The sequence below is a fragment of the Falco naumanni genome, chromosome 1 (assembly GCF_017639655.2).
Source record: "Falco naumanni isolate bFalNau1 chromosome 1, bFalNau1.pat, whole genome shotgun sequence".
NCBI lineage: Eukaryota > Metazoa > Chordata > Aves > Falconiformes > Falconidae > Falco > Falco naumanni.
This window is the reverse complement of record NC_054054.1, coordinates 72,538,140-72,560,033: the sequence shown is the minus strand read 5'-3', so window position 1 is coordinate 72,560,033 and position 21,894 is coordinate 72,538,140. Positions and strand designations below refer to the sequence as shown.

The following is a 21,894-nucleotide window of genomic DNA, read 5'->3' as shown; positions in this document are numbered from 1 at the left end:
TTGATAAATCCCAAATCTCTCTCTTCATCTTTGCATCCATCCATTTGTCGTCTTCTTTCTCCATCTATCCAGTTATCCATCTTCTTTTTCAATGTTTGCTGTTACAAAACTGGGAGTGCCTGCCGTCTTGGAAAAGTACTTCCTGGAAATGTACTTGGAGAGTGTATAAAACTGTGCTTACTCCTTATATTATTACTGGAGTGCCAGGGTCCAAATACTTCTCGGCATCCTTTAACCCTAAATGCTCGTTTGATCAATAAATAGAAGAATTCAGTAGCTTAGCTGAAGTAGAAACTAAATATTAGCAGCCATCAGCATGTCTTTAACTTTCCAATATATAAATCTACTTACTGACGTACTGACATCTCCAAGCTGCAAGGAAGTTCAACTGAAATGTTCAGTTAAAAGGAAAATAACCAAACTCTTATTTCTTGCTGTTATTTATATAATAAAACAAAAGGTAACATGCCTGCCTGTCTCTCCGATTCACTTTTATCCTGCAACGCATTTTAGGAATATTGTTCAGGCAACCCTGCAGTTTTCTTACAGCACCTCACAAGGTTACTCCAGCCGTTTTCTGGGGGTGCTCTCACCCAGGGAGAGTCAACCAATGGATTTTCTAGATACATCTTCCAAAGGAGAAAAAGACAATCTAATGTATGGCAGATCTCTGTCCTCCAGTGCAGATAACCACTTTATAAACACCAGAGCCTGAACAGTCGTTACTCAAAATCCAAACCAGTAACAGAACCTGTACTACGACTTAAAAAAATACAAAAAGGAGAACTGACTTGTACCTGTTTCATGAGCTGAGAAATGCAGCAACATCTAGCCCTTATTTTCATGACAGCTAATAGAAGTGCAAGAGCCAAGCCGAAGACCGCTTCTGGGTTTTGGGATGTATCTCTTTACAGACTGATTTTGTAGTGCTCTGAAGGCAACTGGAGCTCCAGACCCAGAAGCAAAGCCATTCACCCTCTGGGCACAGGCAAAGTCTTGATGCTACATGATGCCCCTCTGGCAACTCCAGACCACCATCTCTAGTCCAACCCACCCTCTTGAAACACAACTGGTGCCTGAGACAGGGGCAAAGTGAGGGCATTTCTCTGCTGCACCAAGACCCTGAGGGACTTCCAGCTGTGCAGATTTGAAGCATGCAGCATTGCAGATGGCTCCTTCATGTGAAACCCAGCACAGCCACCCACCAGAATGCAGTCCCCGTGGGGCATGGAGGCAGTGGTGGAGCAGCATCACCTCACTTTCCCTGCTAAAATGGTCTTGGATATGCTCTGGGAAGACTGTCCATCCAACAGGAAGGAAGGAGGCTTTTTCTAAGGCATTGAGTAATAGAAAAGCCATGTGAGGGGTGTCATTAGAGTCACGCAAACTCATGCACTGAGGTGAGGAGACTGGAAAAAAGCACATGGCATGGAGCAAACTGAGGAGGGCTGGTCCTCACAGGCACCAGCAAAGCAGGACTGGCGGCTCTATGGGACAGGGCTCCTCCAACTGGGCTTTTGCAGCCAGACACTGTTCTCACCACTGGTCTGTGGAGCCAAAAATCGGGATTAGAAGCCCCACTCCTAATTTTGTCTGTATCTAATTTTGCTGACCATCTGATGAGGACTTTACCCAAGCAGCAAAGAGGAGACGGGCCAGCAGCAGTTAGGCTGGTCCCAAACCAGACTGTGGTCTAAAAACCCAGCACCCGCTTCCTACATTCTCCATGGCCTTTTGATGAAAACAAGCAACACCCACCATTTTCATACCACAAATTACTTCCATGTTTTCTGTGAGCCCACCAAAGGGGAATTCCTGTGCCTGCTTGCTCCCCAAGTCCTGCCTCCTGCTCCTCTGGTTTCCATCTAAAAAAGGAGATAATTATACTTGCCTCTCTCCAATATGTTTTTCCTACTGCAAATAAAAACTTGCAACATTCTCTCAAAGGCTTCTCATAAACATGATCTGAGCTTTCACTATGCAAATGCATCCATTCTCATGGGGCATTAGCTTTCAACTTCATAGCCAAGATGGCCTTCATTAATTTAAGTGGTATAAAAAGAAAATATGTTTAAGAAAGTAATGCAGAATGAAATAATACACTGAAAATTCTTCCCAAATTTTATTATGAATACTTTTTAAGTTAGTGGATAATTTTTTAATCCAATGTTATCATGTTTAATGTTCTACCAAGCCAATTCCGTAGACACCCCCAGCTCTTTACGTTTCTTCCTCTGTTAACATAATATACTGACTGGGTCACATACAACTACTGTTTATTTTAACTTTGCAAAATTGTTCCCAGCTTCATATTTTAGAGGAAAAATGGTCCATTTTGGTACATTTCCAGAATAAATCCTGCCTGTTCTTTTAAAGTGGGACAGACTCTTGACACACCACCATTGTGACTGCAGAAGGCATTTCTGGTATGCATAACCTGTGACTGCCTTCCCTGCTTGTTTTCATAGTGATAAATATGTGGTACCATTAGGCAGGAAAACAAAGTATTCCCAAAAAATCTCTGCTAAGCACATTTTGGAGTTAATGGGTTAGTATAGATACATCATGCTCTCTTTCTGTGCTAAGAGGTATTTAATGCCATGAAATTCACTCACTCCCACATAATTTAAACCACCAAAATGGAATATTGTATTTTTCCTTTTCTGCACATGTAAAAAGAGCAGGCAGTCTTGCCAAAGTTAACTATACAATCTTGTTAGGCTTCTATAGATTTCATTAATGCCTCATAAAAGAGAATCAATAAAACTCCTTGCACATCGATATTAAAAAATGACCTTTCGATCTGCTCTTTAAGATACAAAAAAAAAGTAATCAATAGACATCATGAAAACTCCTCTGATGAGAGCTCCTGCAACAGGGAGTTTAGATTAAGAATTCTTCAGAGAAGTTATGTTCTTGCTCTGAACTCCTTCCTAAGGGACTGTTGCTGATCCTGTTGGGAAACTTTCGTGGGACTACTCATTTTAGGCCACAACATTGCAAAGCTGCATATTAGAGGCACGGGATTACTCACACACTGAAACACAGATGCTTGCAGAATTGTTGTCACACTTCAAAGGTTAATGGGACTGCTCACAAGAGAAAGGATTTTTACAGAATTGTGCCTTTACTGCCATTTATGCTCTAGATTTTCCTTTGACATTTTTCCAGAAGTATGAAACCCCACAAGGCTTAAATTGACTTTGTCAGTTCCATTTATGTAATTTACAGCTTAGTGTACCCAGCAAGCACACCAAAATGACACCTATCTCAGCATCCCAACAGGAAAGTCACTGATAACAAATGGCTCTGCCCTGGCAGCGGCATTAGCACTCAAAAACAAGGGCCTTATCCATGGTCTTTCCACCAAGACTTCCCATCTATTTTGCTCCAAATTCCTCACTCAGACAGCCTGTGGAGTTCCATTTTATGTTGTCTTTGGGTTTTACAGTTTCCTGTTGCATTCAAAGAAGTAACGACCCTCTGATATCTATTTTAGTGGCCAGATGCCACTATTCAGAAGATTGTTCTAAGTGCTTCCCTTGCACTTCTGCAAGATTTCTCAGGTGAATAAGGAACAGCTTCAAATTAAAAAAAAAAACAAAACAAACAAAAAAAAACCAACAAAAACCACAACACACACCCCAAAAAAAACCCCAAACAAACAAAAAAAAAAATACCCAACACCACAAACCAAACCAAACAACAACATCATCAAGAAATAACGTGGTGGCAATATTAAATTTTTGTCTCACTTTTAAAGTACCTCTACTATTTAATATGCCTTATAGCCACAGTATCATAGACAGTTCATATAGACAATGACACATTTATTTGAAACTAACCAAACAAACAACCCCCCCCAAACTTAAATTCATGTGAGTTTTCTTTTGTTTTTTAAGGATTTCTTCCTCCCTACTTGCCTCAGCTCATACCGAATCATCTTCCAGCCTGAACTGAGGATCCAGAAGTCTTTCCCAAAGCAGCATTTGCCTCTTCTAACATTTCCCCAGCATTTCTTTATGGGCACCTGCTGCTGGTAATTCCCAGCCTGTCTCTTAACTGCTTCCCCTGTTTTATATCAGGGCCACATTCACTCCACTTGACTGCAAACAGCTACCGGGGAGAGGCAGCTGCGTGGGCCCTCATGGGCATCAGGCAGGACCAGTCCACCTTGTGCGTGCTGGTGTTCCAACAAAACAGAGCGTTTGCTTTATTACCATCTTCCCTTTCTTGCGTCAAGTAGCATCACGCATAACATGCTTTGGCAACCTTTAAACAGACTGTCTGCGTGCATTTGTGTCTGTCTTGTGGTTTTGAAGTGGCTAGTAAATACATACTACCCTGTTCCTGCCTTTCTCCAGCCTCAAATCCCACAGATAAGTTTGTTTGTGTCCCAAGTTTTCATGACAGAGAAAAGAATGTTTAGTCTATACCTTGTGCTTATAAATACATATTCTGGGGGAAAGAGAATGCTTTAAGTTCTTTATACAGTGCAGTATTTGTCTTACCACCCAGGAAAATAGGAATAGATACTGCAGTGTATTCAGAACTCTTAATTCTCCAAAGAAATGCATTTTTTCCGCTGCTAATCATTAATACTTGAAACAACTAATCCTAATGTTAATTTTTATATGTTTTAATTTTCTATTGCCTGCTTTGAGAGACGACAATGAGGAAAATCAAGGGTTTTTTTTGTTTTTGTAAATATGCCCTAAGATGATAAAAAGTGACCAGTCATTGCCGTACATAAGAAGATGACCTCAATGGTACAGAGACCTACTAAGAAAAGTTCATCTCAGGTTTTGATCAGAAGTAGGTGGTTGGTTGGTTGAGAACAAACAACTGCAGAGTACGGGCAACGTGAACATACAGACTTTTCATTGCAATTACTAAGTCTTTGCAGAGGCTTTGCATCAGTGGGATGGTGGGTGCTTGCAAAAACTTCCAAGGAAAAAATTCTTTTTAAAAATAAAAAGCCCCAAATAAAACTCGTAGTCATAAAACAGCATTTTACCCAATAAATGCCATTCTAGATGCTTATCTTTTCCTTAGGCTCTCTTAAGCGGGACAAGATCTTGTAAAGATACAGACATTTTCCTCCTCATTTTAGCGGCAAAGAATCTCTTTGTTAACACCAGGATCACTCACTGATGTATTTTGCAGTGTCTGCTCTTTTTTTTTTTTTCCCCTCTCATTTTTTTAAAAGGTGTTCTTAAGAGTCATGGAAACTTTTTCTGTCCAAACAGACAAGATAGAAATCTCTCCACCATGAATACGGCCTTACAGAAATCCTAACTGTTAACAACCCTCAGCTGGTGCAGAGCTGAGGCACTCACTGACCTCGGGGAAGTGTGTTGGTTACACAAAATGAGAGGCTCAGCTGCAAATACATTTTAGGAAGGCTGGCTCTTCCACTTAGAAAGTTCACCTATCTGAACATAATCAGAAGTTTCAAAACCTAGAGCTTGTGGACTGAAATTTATTAGGAACAGATGGGAGTAAGTGGCATACACAATTTACCTGTGCACCTAAATACAGTTATATATATTTATAAGCATAAATAAACCAGATGGTATCCATTTCCTCACTAATCAAAACACCTTTGGCCTTCTCAAATTCCAGACCTACACTGCTACATGGATTTCATACACAAAGTTATATCTGGTGTGATAGCCCTCAAGTCACAAAAATTCGGTGTTGTACAAATGCTCATTAATAGTTTTGGCTCCTATAGGAAGACTTATGGTGCCCATTAGATAATGGCAGCAGCTGAAATCTAAAGGTCACATCACTTAATATGAAACAACCCAGCATGTGATAAACAACCCAGAGCACAAGTCAGGTAAGCTCTTTATCCTTGCAGGTAAGTACATCTTCCCAAACAGTATTTCATGGTCAGTGAGACATTTCCTTGGCAAGAGACCTTTAAGCTGGGTTTGTGGGAAGGAAACGCATAGGCTTACATAAGCTATTTCAGTCCAGAAATTCCTTGTGGTTAGATAATTATATATACTAATAACTTTCCAATGACAGTGTCTGGATGCAGCCCGCACATACACATAACAAAGCAATTTAATATTGTTCATACACTGCGGTGTTCTCAAGCAATGACTCACATTTCAGTGCAAGTTCTCATACTACAGAAAGCTAAGAATTGGGACTTCAGCTTTCCAAAAATCTGAGTACTGCATTAGGGAACCCCTGTGATCTCTCTGAAGACAACAAACTGCTACATTTTATAGTAACACCTTTGCAAATCAGCCATGTATCGCTAGGTACCCATAGGATGTTGATGGGACAACTGATACTAATTGCAAGTTTCAAGAGACACCACGTGTCATTATACTGATCAAAATATCCTGATGTATCTTAAAACACTGACCATCTAAAAGAAAGGCAAAGTTAGATGAACTCTGATCATTAAAAGAGTATGGTTTGGGTTTAGGTTGCTTGGGTGGGGTGTGTGTGTGTTTTTTTTCTTAAGGATTGTCTTAAGCAAAACCTTACCTGGTACATTTATTTCCAAATCTGCACAAGTGATAATAAAGGCCTGCATTTCTATTTATTTTTCAGGTGCCATTTCAGAAAATAAGCAATACAGCGGTTTTTACGTCACACTATGGGTAAGAATTACTTTGCTTTAAACAAACTAAACGTCAGTAGCTGACAAAAAGTAATCAATAATGGTTTAAGATTAATTTTGACCTTATAGACCATATGATAAAGACAATTCCCCACTAATGTACTTCTGTAGAAGTGCTAACACTCATAGCTCAAAACAAGGACTTTTGACAAGAGCAATGAGACTTTCTTTCTTTTGATGTACATAGAGAAGAAATAGAAAAAGAAGCAAACACAATAGAAAGTCCTTACATTTTTTTAGTCAAATAAGAGCCCTTTTTCTAACTTGGAAGTCAGAAATGCATTTGTATAAGCCCACCAAATTCCAAAATGCCTACATATTGTAACAGCAGAACACTTGGGAAAATCACGTTCAAGTCATACACATCACTGAGTGCTGGTGCCACCAGAACATCCCAAAAGTTTTGCTTGATACAGGCTTGTGCTTGCACAGATGACCACACGCAGTCATTTGCTGTCCTTAACTAACTGCTGAAAATATTATTGGCAGCTTAGTGTGCCAGTTATGCCACAGATCTTCATCTGCCTCCTACAAAAAAAACCCAACTTCTGCTGAGCTACTTAAAAGGCTTTTCCCCCCTCTGGCATGGGTCCTTCCCACGGGCTGCAGCCCCTCAGGATAAGCCTGCCCCAGCCCGGGCTCTCCAGAGGCTGCAGGGAGATCTCAGCTCCATCACCCGGTGCACCACCTCCTCCTCCTCCTCCTCACAAGGGCCACCGTGCAGACCCCATCCCCACTGCCAGCACTGGGTACCTGCACCCAGCGTGGGGGAACAGCTGAGACACCCTGCAGGTCCCTTCTGTCCCATGCCCAGGGGCTCCCTTTGCAGGGACACACACCTCGGGGAGCCAAACATGTCCACAGGCTTTGTTTATCCCCTCAAGGAAGTACGTGTGGGGGAATCTTCAGCAACATTTCCTAACGTCATCACCTGCCTGATAATTTAGTTGTGCTTTTTATTTGGGGGGATGGGGTCCCAAGCTTGAAAGGCTCATAGCTCAGAGGAGACAGCATTCATGAAGGACATTGGCACAGTTTTGGAGACTACTTATTTCTTCAGAGAGTGCAATGGCCAAAACATCTGAAAATTTATGTCAACTTTGGTAAGGGAATCCAACTGCAGAACAAGGGTAAAAAAAAATTCCCAAAGCAATCATTTTTCAAATTTGTCTTTCAAAATAGCATTTGGGTTACTGTATTTTATTTTAGTGGTTAAAGAACATTTCCAAGTAAACAAAAATTATAAAGTGTTTTGTTTTGCACAACTGTTTTTTAAGGTCTTTGTTTGGGGCAGAGGAAAATGACTTGAGGGATGATTACAAATCTTTTCTCAGAATTCCAAGGCCTTCTGCTGAACTGGGCAAACTACACACAGAGCCCTAACTTTCAAAGACTGTTTAGTAGCCTTATGAAGCCCCAAATATTCTGGGGTAGACAGACTACCAGTCTCTTTTTCCTCTTTCTGTTTAAATACAGACTCAAAGCCTTTCCAGAAAGAGGGAGTCCAGCATATTCAAAGTCCCATCAGTCACCCAGTACTTCACTACAAAACTGGCTCCTGGTCACCTTCAGTTTTCACAGCCCTTTATGTGCCTGAAAAAGCTGCTGCTTCTAATATTTATGTATGTGTTTCAGGCTTAGTATACAATATATGGACATCCAGTCAGATAAAAATAGAAAAACTTTGAGAAAGACAAAGAGTATTGGCACTGCAATGACTTTTCCAATGAAAAATACTCACGGCTGTATTAGAGCAATTGTCTTGTGCCAATGCGAATGGCGTCAGTTTTGTTAGCTCCAGCATAATTCAATTACATCATCCTCCCAACTCATGAACACGTATGTATTTACTTTTTTATAATCTAATCCAATAATTATTTTATTAATAACTTTCAGGCAAAGTAGTGCAAGAGATTAGGAAATAACATACAGGAAAAGTCACTTTTGACCGATGTTTTATCCTTAAAACCCAAAAGTGGATTTGGTATTAAAATCAAAGCATTCTAAGTATATTGTGAAATATTTACAGCTGTTATTACTGCCTGATTTGTGTGTGCCAGAGACCAGATTATTCAGACTGGTTTCACAAGCAATATGTCTGCAAACAGGATTTTGTTTGGTAATTATATTAAACATGTCCATATAAGCTTGGAATTAATTACAAATGGTATTTTACTGTACTTGATAAAAGCCCTAAGCAGCAAGAACTAATGATGGCAAAAAGGTCTTCTCTCATTTTCAATAAAGCTTTCCATGTGAAAATCTGTCAACATGAAAAAGTTACTGCTTGTAATTAAAACCAGGCTTTAGTTCAGTAATATGTTTACATGTTATGTTCCAGAAGGGAGAAAAAATGAAATTGAATTACTCTTCTTAAACCCTGTGGTTCACAAACACACGATCTGCTCTGGGCACGCTACTGATGTCAACCTCCTTCAGCTTGGGAAGACAAAAAAATTCAAGTTCAGCCTCACAACACATTTGAGTTTTGCATTACTAACACAATTTCTTAGGAGTTTAAGTGAGCCCTCCAGATGTGTTCACAGGATTTTTGCAGTGGGTATGTCTACCAACATCAGGCATTTAAACTCTACTCCTGTCAGTACTTGTACAAGGTTTCACTAATGGATGGATGATGGCAAAGAGGAGGCAGAGGAGCTTACAATAATACTTCACCATACTTGGGAGCATGTCAGTAAGCAACTAATTACCCCTGTTTCCAGCTCTCGCTTTAACTTACTAAGCAACCCTTCCCCTGTCTCCACGATGGCTTTAGAGCATAGGATCTACTTTCAAAGCAGACTTCAAAGTGACTTCTCAGAATTAGACAGATTGCCAAACCAGGTGCTAAACTGTGCTTCAGTGGTTTCCAAGACCACAGTACTAGGACACAGTCTGCTGGCTGCTTTTGAAGATTAATAACAAGTTCATCACCTGTCATGCTTCTCTTTACCAAGCACATGCCATTTTTTCACTATACTAAACTCTCTTTTTGAAACACTGAGATGGGTAGGTGCTATGTGTTGCACCAACGGTTAACTAGAATTTAAGGTCATAGGCATACAAACACTGTCTTGACGCTGCTGTAATGAGACATTATTTCCTAAATAGCCAGCAAATAACCTTTTTTTTTTTTCCCCCATGTCAACCCAGTGCTCCACATGGCAAAGCACCTTACTGACTTCAGTAGAAACTTTTCTTGAACAAGGTCATAATATACTTAATGATAAAGAACCAAGCAGATAAGCAGCTCCATGCTTATCCTATGCTATAGAAGCCTGTACACTAGATTTGTTAATCTAGCTTTAATTCAGAAACCTGACACACTCTGGTTTCCTTGTAACTAATTTTGTGTCTTGTTAATGCAACAGATGGTAACTTCAGTTTGATTACTATTCTCCCTACTTTAATGTGAACTCTTCATCTTACTACTATCAGATGACATTTGCTTTCCTTAATGTACATAGTTTTAGAAAAATTACAGAAGTGCTATTGCTGTGTTACATGAAAAATTCTAATGTACATTTAGCTGACATAGCATCAGCTGCTGTTTAAACTGGGCTTAGCTAATGGACTTTTAATGTCCGTGGGGTTATGTGCAGTTACTGGCTATTAGCAGGAATGGGCCCTTTCTATAAAAATCACTTTTCCTCAAGTGTGTTGTTTGAACATTCCTTCCTTTGATTTAGTGACTGTCACCAAATACAAAACAAATGCAAGGACGCTGCAATCTGCTGTTATCTTTAAAACCAACTTAACCTCAGCCCGGCCTCCAGGAGCGAAATATGTGTTCTGCAGTGGTACTAGTGGATGTAAAACTTTAAAGACAAAAGACCAAATTTTCCTTGCCTTGCTCTGGTGAGTAAATTCCAAGCAATCCAGTGAAACTAATCAGACAGAAAGCAAAATCTAATTGAGGTACTGCCATCAATATGTTTCCCTAAGAGAAAGGATCTTTGCAATGAAACCAAGTACTCATTAAACAAGCTCATCAGTAAAACATAACAGATGAATAGTCCATGCAATGTCACTTTGCCATTTTAATTCAATTTTCTTTGCAAATGTTTCTTATAAATGCAAATTTAAGACTTTCCTCTCAAGACTACAAATTGATATAAACGTTTATAAAGCAGGTAAGTAAATCAGGAGGATTTTTTATGATTTGGAAGATTTTATCTAACAGCTATGTTTACTACAAAGAATTAATATATAACATTTTGGGGCGGGGGGGTGGGGGTGGGGGGTGGGGAAAATAAAAAAAAAATAGACCTATACAGAAACAGTGCAGGACAAGCAAAGGACAAAAGCTAGCAGGAGCTGAACAATTCTGCCTTTTCCAGAGCTTCTGAAAGGCATAAGGCACTTCTCATTCTACTCCCTAAACCAGGATAATAACTGCTTTTGTTAGCGGCTACCAGGTAGCATTTCTAACTCAAGCCTTCAAAGCCCCTGCTTTTAGTAGTAGAGGTCTTTATTTCAAAACCGACTGATTGCTGAGGCAGGAAATTGCCATGCATTTGTATGTAACAGGTATTTATATGGATATCTGCCTACAGTTGGTGACATTTGGCTGTCAATGTTCATATCTGAAATAATGTGACACAACCCAAGAGAAACAACACCTACCTGGAAGCATCCCACTAACATGTTTTCAAGTGAGGCACCGTGTTAATCCCTCTACAGTAAAGAGCCACGTCACTACTTGAAAGGGAAATGGAAAGTCTCAAAGTTATTCTAATTATTGAGCTGAAAAAAGAAAAAAAACCCCAACCACACATTAAAAAATGTTGCCAGAAAAAACAGTGAGATCAAGGTGCATCCATCCTTGAGTCTCACTCTACTGTGTCAACATATTTTCAAGACAACCAAATCAGCTTCTGACATGTGCTGGCTTTGAAATTAATGGAGCTGTATTTGTTGGTGGTCATAACCTGGCCTCGTACAGTGTAAGTCTATCCCTGGTATAAGCACCAGGGATTTAAAAAAACAAAAGGAAACTGATAATAAACTCACAGGTCCCAGTACTGAACTTTCTTGCTACAAAGTTTCTAGTTACTTAGGAGCTAAGAAATTAGGAACTTCCTCTTTGCCACAGCACAGCTATTTTACATGAGGAAGAAAAGTAAAACCAGTACTCATGTTCTTGCCAGCATAAGAAGATTGCTGCATTTTATTTGAGCAAGAGACCAAAAACATTACCCTCACCTTTGGAAACTGGTGAGGAAGCAGAAAGGAAGTCCCTAAAGCTATGCTTGCAATGTCTGCATGAAAGGAATTTTTAATGGGAGCGATGACTTGCCAAAAACTAGTGCAGCTTTGAGGCCAAAAAGCTTAGTGCAAGGAAAAATAGTATTTTATAAGACAATTCAGTGAGATTTTCAGTGAACAACACCAGCACAAGGACACACTCTTCACCATTTAATGACAGCCCCATTCCGTAACCAGACACACTTCTAGTTTGCACAATCGACTCTGGTTTTCAGATCTGAACTGACCAAGTTTACTAGGGGAAACTTTTATCTCCTCGGGGTTGAAAGCACCACTGAGTTTTGTCCTAATCTTAAAATAAAGGCTCGAGGAGCGGAGTTTTCTCTATGGTCTCATCTGACTGCAGACAACCCCAATTTCAGTCTGGACACCTCCACAGTTACCCTGTTAGCCCCAGCTACTCCCTGCTGGCGTGGACACTCATCTCTTGTATGTGTAGAGCTGCAGGGTAACCAGGCGGACACAAGGAAGTTACTGACATTGTAGGGAAAGGTGAGAGGAATGCATCTGTGCTAACTCCACGAGCAACTGGCAGAACTGAGGATATATTAATGAAAGAGAAAATTAATTCAGACTACGGCAGTGTGCATGTTTGTGCTCTGAATTACTCCCGGTAATTACCTGTGTTACAGTCAGTGTATGCACATGAGAACAGAATTAGTCTCACTTGCTGTTCTGTCCCACTTCTTACTCCTCAATTCTGGTATGACTGTACTGCAATTAACCTCATTCAGTGAGACCATATTATTATTTCCTCTCACTATGTAAACTCTCCAGTATAAACACATATGTTGGGACTGGATAAGACAAGTGATGTATTTAAACAATAAATAAATACACCGTATCATAAAAGTGCAGCAATTCATGTTCCAGCCATTATTTTAGTAAATGTATGGTTCGCATATAGCTCTCCCAGAAGCTCTGAATTACTAATAATCCTGTGGCGATCCCTTTTCACTGTTTGACGTGAAATGCACTACATTCAAGCAAAGAATCTACTTTCAGTAGTTCAGGGGAACTACTATCAGTTCAAACAATTTTCCATAACAGCTGCAATAGTCAACCTCTTTTGACAGATCATTCAAGACTTACTTGCATACTTCCTTGTATCTAGCTGATGAAATTCAAGATTTCTCAAACAATCGTATCCAGCACTCAGGGGACCAAGAAAAACACAAGCTTTCCTTTTTCTCAAAGGATACACCGTTAATCCACAGAGCTTAACATTTCAACCTCTCACTCAATATGAGACTAAGAAATAAAGCTACTTTACTTCTTGAAAATAACTAAAAAGGGATTGGCAGGAGCTACCTAACAAGAAAATGCTCAGCTGTTGCCAGGCCGGTAAAACCTATCTGAGCTCCTTAGTATTACTATTGATAATGTTACCTCAACAAGAGGAAAAAAAAAGATAGTGATTTAATTGCCTAGGCAACCTCATAGCTTTTATGACTTGTAAGGCAACAGGGTGCTTTGGAGTGTAAGTCATTCACTCAGATAAATGAAGTGCAGTTGAATAAGATAGTCCGGAATTGCAGATTAAACCCAAATGAAACAAAATAACCCAAAGCAGTGATCTTTATTCCATTTACAACAGTGCTGCAGCCACCCACTGGATTTGCTCTTGCTTCTTCCAAATCCATCTCTGTGGATTTCGCAAAGCAAATCCTCCCAAACTGCCTGCCGTAATAAAGTCAGATCTCCCAGGAAGCATCCCTGTTTCTGAGCAGTGGTGTATGGGTTTGCCCTTCGTCTTTTACAGGTATTTCTAGATACCAGAAGATGTAAAGACACCACTAGTGAGGCCCAGCAAATTCAACATTAGGAACGCACCTGAGAGCCTTCAACATAGCGTTCCCTCTGTAGCATCCATCTTTGGGATTGTCAGACAAGGAGGATGCACTAGAGCACCAGAGTGGGCACTCAGAGACCTCCAGTTTGAATTCTGGCTTCCTTACACATTTTCTCTGCACCCTTTAGTAATTCCCCCTGTAACCCTCCATCAAATAGAGACAAATATAGCCATCTTCCCAATCCAGCAAGAGGGACTAAAGGCTAAATAGCTAATTCAATGTGACAAATAGGAACCTCCCATTGTCTCTAGCAATGTAACCATATAACAAAGCTATCCTAAAGATGCAACTGCAGATGTCTCCCATGGGAAGTATCACTGACTGAGATGAGCATGCACAACTTTTTGGCTGCCTTTTCCTGACCTGCCTGTGTAGGACTCATAATGAAGGAAAGTGAAAATCTGAGGAGGCACTGATGCACTGCAGCATTGCATACTGACATAGGGGACAGCCCTGCCTTGATGGGATTATTGCAGAGTCATGCATGCTAGAGCAGCATTGCTTGTATTTGGGGAACAGCAAAGGTACTCACCTAAATCCAGTATTGCCTGCCCTTCCCTGGTGGCCTTAAGGGCTGCATCACAGTAAAATCGGTGTGATTAACAAAAGAGTGAGACCTAGAAAGTGCTGCAAATACATGCCTTAACCAGTGCTTAACCAGGGCTGTAAGTCAAGTTTAACGGTGAGGTTTTTCACTGGGCTGCTTGAAATATATGGGAAAATGTAAATGAAAACTTACTGTCAGAAGACTTTACAACTTGTAACTTTTTCATTTTTCACTGAACACCTAACAGATTTTCAGAGTGTAGTGTAAATAGAGTTTGGCAGTGAGGTAAATATTTGGGGCTTTATTGACCTTTTCACTAAAATAACTCAATCTTTTCTGGGTTTGATTAAGGTTTCTTGGGTCAGTGGGTTGTTTTTTTTCCAACCTCCCCCTAGTAAATAAACAAAAAGGACTCTTTTTTTTGTGGTGGTTTTTTTTTTTTTTTTTGCTTGCCCCCAAATTTTCCATCTTGATAAAAAGAATATTTTTAAGCTAAACTTTTTGCAAGGAGCTCTTCTTTCCCAGCCCAAACTTTTAGATAATAATGTGCCAGGCTATAAAGGGACTCCCCAAATCCTGGCATTTGATGAATTAGGAGGAAATCCCATGTTTCCTGCTTAATGTACACGTGATTTGGATGGAGTTATAAAAGCAAACAGGAAGCTGTTCTAGTGATGACTACCTAGGGGGAAAGCTGTATACAAACATCTCTGAGGTTGCTGAAAGCTGGGAAAACCTCTGGCAGCTCTTGCCCGCTCCTCAGACTCACTGTGCCTTACTTGTTTGTGTTGTTTGTACGAGCAGAGCCAGCCTCCAGGAAAGCGACTGGAACACAACCAGAGTTTGGGGCTTTTTTTCACCTTCTCCAGCTAGCCTGCATGCCTGGGCTTACAGTCAGTTTTATGCTACATCCTTACCCAAGAAAGACAAATCTAAATACAAAAACCACTACCAATGCTCTGCAAAATGTTTAAGCAGACATATCACAAAAACAATACTAAATAAATCATCTCGCTATCACACCACTGGAGTTTGAGGTCAGAGTATCTGCAGATGACCCCATTAAATTAAACACAGGGAAACAAAGTACATGCAAAATTAAGGGGAATTTTGTTGTTCCTATTTGTGTGATGTAAGCTTCCTTATAACAATTTCCCTTTTAGCATCATTTCAAATGCTTGCTTACAAATGATGCAAATTAAGTCTTTCTTTGGATACAGTCTGCCTCCCAGAAGACTTAATACCATTTCCTTTAGATCACCTCTTGGATAATGTTACGATGGAAAGATCCAGGAGCGCCTGCTTCTAAGACTGGACTCTACCAAGCACACGCAATAAATCACTTAAAACACACCATCCCTTCAGTCCTTGGAAGCAGCTAGCACTGAACTGTGCCTCTGCACAACATTATTCTGCTGCTGCGTTGATGGAGGTTGTAGCCAACTGGAAAACTGCCCCTCACTTTTAAACCTTGACTTATGCTTTAAAAGCTTGTGCTGTTTTATACTTCCAAGTCAAACATGAAAGCAAAGATGGCTAATGAAAATGACAGGCAATGTAATTACTGCTTTATTGGCACCAATGCCAAGATCGCTGCCTGCTAAACTTGAATACCTCCACTGGGTGGCTAACAAGACGTTCAGTTCACACAGTAGCATAACCCTCTCCCCACTCAAAAGGGAGGAAAGAGGGAATTGGAAAGGGAATGCCGGTTTTGCCTATAGTAACATACAGATTGCAATAGGTTTTGTATAACTTAGCCAGAGCATCCACGATTAAATTAACTTTTATTTCAAAGACAGCCTAGCCTCTGATGACATGTTTTCAATGACAAACCAATGATGTGAACATTTGAGACTCACACTGAGTTGAATCCTCTTCAACTAAATAGCAGCAAACTGTTCACTACTTTGGAGCAATGCAAATTTACCTAGGAATTCCCCTTCGCAAAAGCATTTAAAACACATTTTTCTGTTAAGCTGCAAAAGCAACTTCTGTGCCTTTTTCCAGAAAAAGTAACCACAACTGATTCCTCAAAAGCCCAACAGTTTAAAATCCAGAAAGACACCAGAAAGCAACAAATATAGCCATACACTATAAAACGGGTCATTCCAAACAAGATTACTTAGATGGTAGCATAAAATAATTAATTGCAGCTTCACTTTTCAAAGTACAGTTCTCCTTAGTATCTTACATATACACAAAACTCTAGTCATATACTGTACAGAAATACTCAAATATTCTATTCAGCCTGGACTCCTCTCACCTTCCATGGGAACTGATGTTGCTTTGCACCCTATTCAACTGAACTGGACAGACTGTGCCCCAAAGCACCACTCTTCAACTTGCACAAAAATCCACATATTTACTTGAAAATGTCTAATAAATACAATCCACATTTTCTCCTCTCTTGCTGGAGCTATGGAACTGATTTGCCTGGCCTTGGCACAGTGTTTTGTTCCTGTTTTCAGATGTACTGTATTTGGAAAATTAAATTAGGAAAATCTTTTTAATATGGTTAATGCTGTTTCCTGTTTCTGAATTTGGATGACACACACAAAGCTAGTCCCAAAATACAGTGAATAATCATGGGCTGATACCATCACCAAAGGAAAAAAGAAAGAAAGAAAAAAAAAAAGTTGTGATATGAATGATCCATGTAAAATGATTAAGTGTAAATATGCACAATTGTGGAACACTCAGGCATTCTTACTGTAAAGAAGAATAAATGACACTGACAGTAATACTGAGAAGTCATCAGAAGGGGGCTGTATTTGATGTATATATATGGTTTTGTGTTTGGGTTTTTTTTCATAACTGTTGCAACTAGCTGCTTGAGACTGGAGCCAGAGGAAGAGGAGCCCAGATTCTGGCTCCCATATTCCCGGGGAGGAATCTCTCCTCCACGGACAGATCTGTCCACTTCATTTTAATTCCGCTTAAATTGCACCTCAGCAAAGGAAAGCCGGTGGCTGCTCCTACTGCAGTACTAAAATGCTACTCAGGGCCAGTATGGGCTACCACATTCATCCCAAACTCGTCAACATCACTGAAATCTGCCAAAGCACATCGCTTTAAAACAAATTAACGTTCCGAAGGGGCTTATCCATTCACAGTGAAATACTACTTGGCCCTCGCTTTACTAATACAAGTACTATTACACCCACATGATCAAATACAAGCGGTCCACTGATGCATCAAGATAATTAAGTCCTTTTCCCCCTTTTTTTCCATCAAGATATGTTTAGGTATTTAATTAAGAAGTGCATCCCCAAAAGGTTAGTACATTCACATGTTATATTTCACTTTTTCCGCACCAAGCATTTTCAAACTGCTGCTGTTGCTAACACAGACTATGCTGGGGCAAGGCAAATATCTGCACATATGGCTCTTTTACAGTTTTCTTCTTAAATTATCACTTTGATTTAATTAGGTTTGAGAGGTTAAGCATAAAAAACCATGTAGTCTTATTGTAAAGGAACAACTGAAACAAAAACTCATTAATATGCAGTCCCTTTAGCTTTTCTACCCAGCTCTTACACCATCGTTATTAGCCAATAAAGCTGTCTGAACCATGGTTGTCACTACAGATAGGTAGCCTGACCCTCCCTCTTATCCCACCTACACTCCAAAGAGGTGCGGGCCACTGGATCAGTTCTTCAAACACTTCTAATGCCCTAAAGTGGTGCGGCGGGGGGGTAAGCAAGCGCAATGGCTGTAACACAGTCTCTGCTGATCGAAAAGCCAAAGGAAAAGTTGCTATTATGTGAGATGGCACTGAAATGCCAGGGAGGAATAGGTGCTTGGGTCCAGGGACCGTTGCTCTTTCTTTCATGGTTTGAGACATTTGAATTCTCATTCTGAGGCAGCTTATCACAGCGGTATAATGAATGCAGCGAATGCCAGATCAGAGTTGATTCTGGCTTGATAATCGCTTTGGCCCCATTCACACCACTTCGAGAATTAAAGGCTGCCTCGATCATTATGGCCATTTCCTGTTCTCTCCTGATAACAGCAGAAAAATACTTAGACAGCTTCAGATAAGAAAATAAGAAATTTTAATCAACCAAAAAGTGCATTTAGCCCTGCTGAGAAGCTCACAGGAGGATACTGAGATGCAGTGATATGAATCTCTCTGCCCAGGAGTGTGGGATTGGTCCACTAACTACTCAGTTAATAAATTTATTTTCCACAAGGCAAGGGGAAAGAAAGGCACAAAAGCAGAAGCCCCAGCAATGCTCACAGCCTCCTTTAGCCTGCTTTAAAATATAAAGATAATTGGGGAATGGAGACGAAAAGCAAAACAAGAAATAGTAGTTGCAGCAAGTACTGGAAAAAAATGCACACATCCTCTTTCCCTTCCCCTCCTCCCCTTTCTAAATTGTAACTATGTGTTTGCTGTACGAAGACACCACCACTTTTTTTTCCTTCACAAGGTACCACAGAGGAAGACTGACATTTTTTCACAATTAAAATCAAGTCAGCTGGCTCCAGACCCACTGAAAACAGGAGACTGACACCAGTTCGGAATGTAACTTTCACATGTCCTATTCCTATTGCTCTCAAAGAGTGCAACTGAAAAGACTAGAGGGGTGTTTCCATTTCGAAGGAGATGGACTGAATGGAGGATAACTTTGGAAAAAGAGGTTGGGTAAGAATAATTTCAAATGTTCATGTATTTTTGGAAACATATAAATAAAAGAAAGGAAAAACTTTGCCCGGTGCTATAGCATGAGAAAACTTCCTGAAGAGGGCATAGTTAAACTGTTGATTCATTGCCTCACTGAAGCACCACATACACATACATGAAGATCCCCATGGCAAACACCAATCAGAAAATCCCTCAGCTCCGGGAAAGATGCCAAAACCAGGTCTGTACCCAAATTCCGTGCCTGGTCCTAGCAAGCAGGAAATGCAAATAAAAGCATACACAGAAAAATAAGTCCAAGACGAATTACTATATCCCAACCACATTCCCTGAATTTTCCACTCTATTGTGAAAGTTTATCACACAGCACACACCGAGGAAGCACTGCTGAGGAGCTCCCCATCCCTCTGGGAAGGTGAGCACGCCTGTGTACCATGAGAGGTCCCACCCGCAGGGGGCCTGGCTCCTCTCCCCTCACAGCATTTCTGTTGCACAGCATCAGAGGGTATGCGTGGAAAGGAGGAACCATCTGAAAGCGTGAGGTATGCCCTGTGGCACTGAGATGTGCGCTCTGAAGCAGCAGAACACAGGGGGTCCTCTTCCCCGCTCAGGCCATCTGTCATGCGAATTACCCGTGTCCTGCCAGCAGAGCCGGCAGGCTCCTTTCTGCTCCAGGTCCAACTCTCCGAAAGGATCTTTCCTCCTTAGCTCCCGCCATCTACACAGACTGATAGGTACCCACTGACACCTAGGTCTACATGCACATGGTACTATTAAAACCTTTAAATACATAACTTCAAACCTGTCCTACCTCAAACATGAGACCGACCAGTGAAAGGAAATGATGGTATGTAAGACACAAAAGAAACATGACACGATGCATAAGGGATTTTTGTACTCTCTTTCTCTGCTACTCCCTTTTCACGACTAGGTTTCTGATCTTCCACCAAGATAAATACCCAGTATGGGTGAGGGAAGGTGACTCTGAAGATGGAGTAAGTATCAGCGGGAAATGGATTAGCACCGCTACATGTACAGACATGATGTACAGTGCATCCAGCCCACCAGCAGCAAAGCCTATGGCTCCCGAAAGCCTGCCAGAGGCACAGGGAGCCAAAGCAACCAGCACCCCTCTCCTGTCAGAAAGGCCGTAGAGAAGTGCACTTCGTAATGGCTGGGTGAGAGCACGGGGTCAGATCTGTGCAGTCATCTCAAGTGCTTCTCCATAGAGATGATGGGGGGAAACCCAAGCGTTCTTCCACTTGCATTATGCTAAATCAAAGCTTTGGTGCATATTATTACCACTCAGTGGCATATACGGGAAAAAAAACCCCACCAAAACAGCTTCTAAAATTCCTTTTCTCTTGTTAACCATATAACCAGGATTTTCAAGTTCTTTAATGAACCCACACATCCTTGCTATGCGCAGCTCTGCCCACATGCAGCAGCAACCTCTCTCTCCAGTGCTCAGCAAAAGCCACACATTTCCACTTTAGGTCTAACTCCCGGGAAGAGAGAAGAAAGGCACCAAGAAAGTTTATCCGGCATCAGCTCGCAGGAGAAAACCCCTCCTGCTGTGACTGTCTGCTGGGTGGGTGACACACGGAGCCAGGGCTCTTTGTGATGCTCTCAAGACATCGCTAAACACGCACGGAGAAGCGAGACATTGTCACTGGGAAAGGGGAATTTATACACGGGCTAGAGGGAAAACAGAGCTAGATGCACTCCAGAACTCCCGACACGGGAGAGGAAAAAAAAGGAAAAGAAAAATAAAAAGAGTGTGTGTGTGTGTGTAAGCAGAAGATACACGGTAACTCCCTTCAGGTAGCTCATGTTTTAGGTACGGAGAAGGACGCGGGGGGCGGCGGGGGTCTCACGGGTGACCACCGCCTGCAGAGCCCCGAGCACGGCGGTGCCGCTGCCGAGGGACACCCGCCCCGCACCGTCCTCCCCGCGCACCGGGCAGCCCACCGGGGCGCACGGCCCCCCCCGCCCCGCGGGGTCCTGCAGCCCGGAGCCCCCGCCGGCCTCGGTGCCCCGCCGGAGGACGGGGCGCAGGGAAACGCCTGTCCCGGCCAGGCTGGGCTCAGCAACGACAGACCCGAGCCAGCGGGGGCGACCGGACCCCCCGGTCCCCGGCGGGGGCCGTCACGCGGGGGAACGCAGCGCTTGCCCGCACACAGACAAAACGAAAATACCGCGGCGTGAATCCAGCCCGCACCCGGAGAACGCTCCGGCCCCCTCCATCCATCCCCCGCCTTACCTTGCGCCGCGGAGCCGGGGCGGCTGGCCCCCAGGACGGCCAGGGCGGGCAGGACCACGGTCTGCAGCAGGTATCCCAGTCCCAGCCCGCAGCGGGCCGCCGTCCCCTCCAGCCCCTTCCCCATGGCCGGGGCGGGGGGGCGAGTCGCGCAGCGCCGCGGAGCTTTTCTGTGCCGCCTCTGCCTCCGCCGGCCCCGTCCCACGGCCGGGCGCGGAGGGGCGCGGAGCGGTGCGGAGCCCCCGCAGGGGCTCAGGCTGCGCGGGGGGCGCCGGGGCGAGGGGCGCCGCTCGTAGCGGAGGGGCAGGGGCGCTGCATGGCCCCGCGGAGGGGCGCGGAGCGGCGCGGAGCCCGGCGGAGCGCTGCCTTCTTTCCGCGGGCGGCTCGGCGCGGCTGCCTCCACCCCGGGGGTGGGCGGGGGCCGGGGCCGGGGCTGGGGAGAGGGGCTGCGCCGGCCGCCTGCGATAAAATGCGAGCGGGAGCGAAGAGCAGACCCAGAGGGAAGGGGGCGGGGGAGCTGGGAGCCACCCGCCGCAGAACCGGCCCCCTTTCGCCTCCCCCGCCCGCGCCCCCTGCGCGCACACCCGCGGGCACACTCGCACGCAGATGCTAGTGCACGCACGCACACTCACACGCTCGCCGACCCCCGCCCCGGCCCGCCCGGCCGGGAGA

General features: G+C 42.8%; 1 protein-coding gene across 2 annotated transcripts in view; it reads right to left on the bottom strand.

The window, feature by feature from the left end:
* The window catches only part of UNC5C (unc-5 netrin receptor C), a 261,129-nt gene extending 239,452 nt beyond the window's left edge, over positions 1-21,677 (bottom strand). For both annotated transcript variants that reach the window (XM_040599135.1, XM_040599142.1), the window contains exon 1: positions 21,226-21,677. In XM_040599135.1, the coding sequence (XP_040455069.1) occupies positions 21,226-21,349 (124 nt within the window). In that variant the 5' untranslated portion in view covers positions 21,350-21,677. The remainder of the gene's footprint in view (positions 1-21,225) is intronic.
* Between the last annotated feature and the right edge of the window lie 217 nt (positions 21,678-21,894).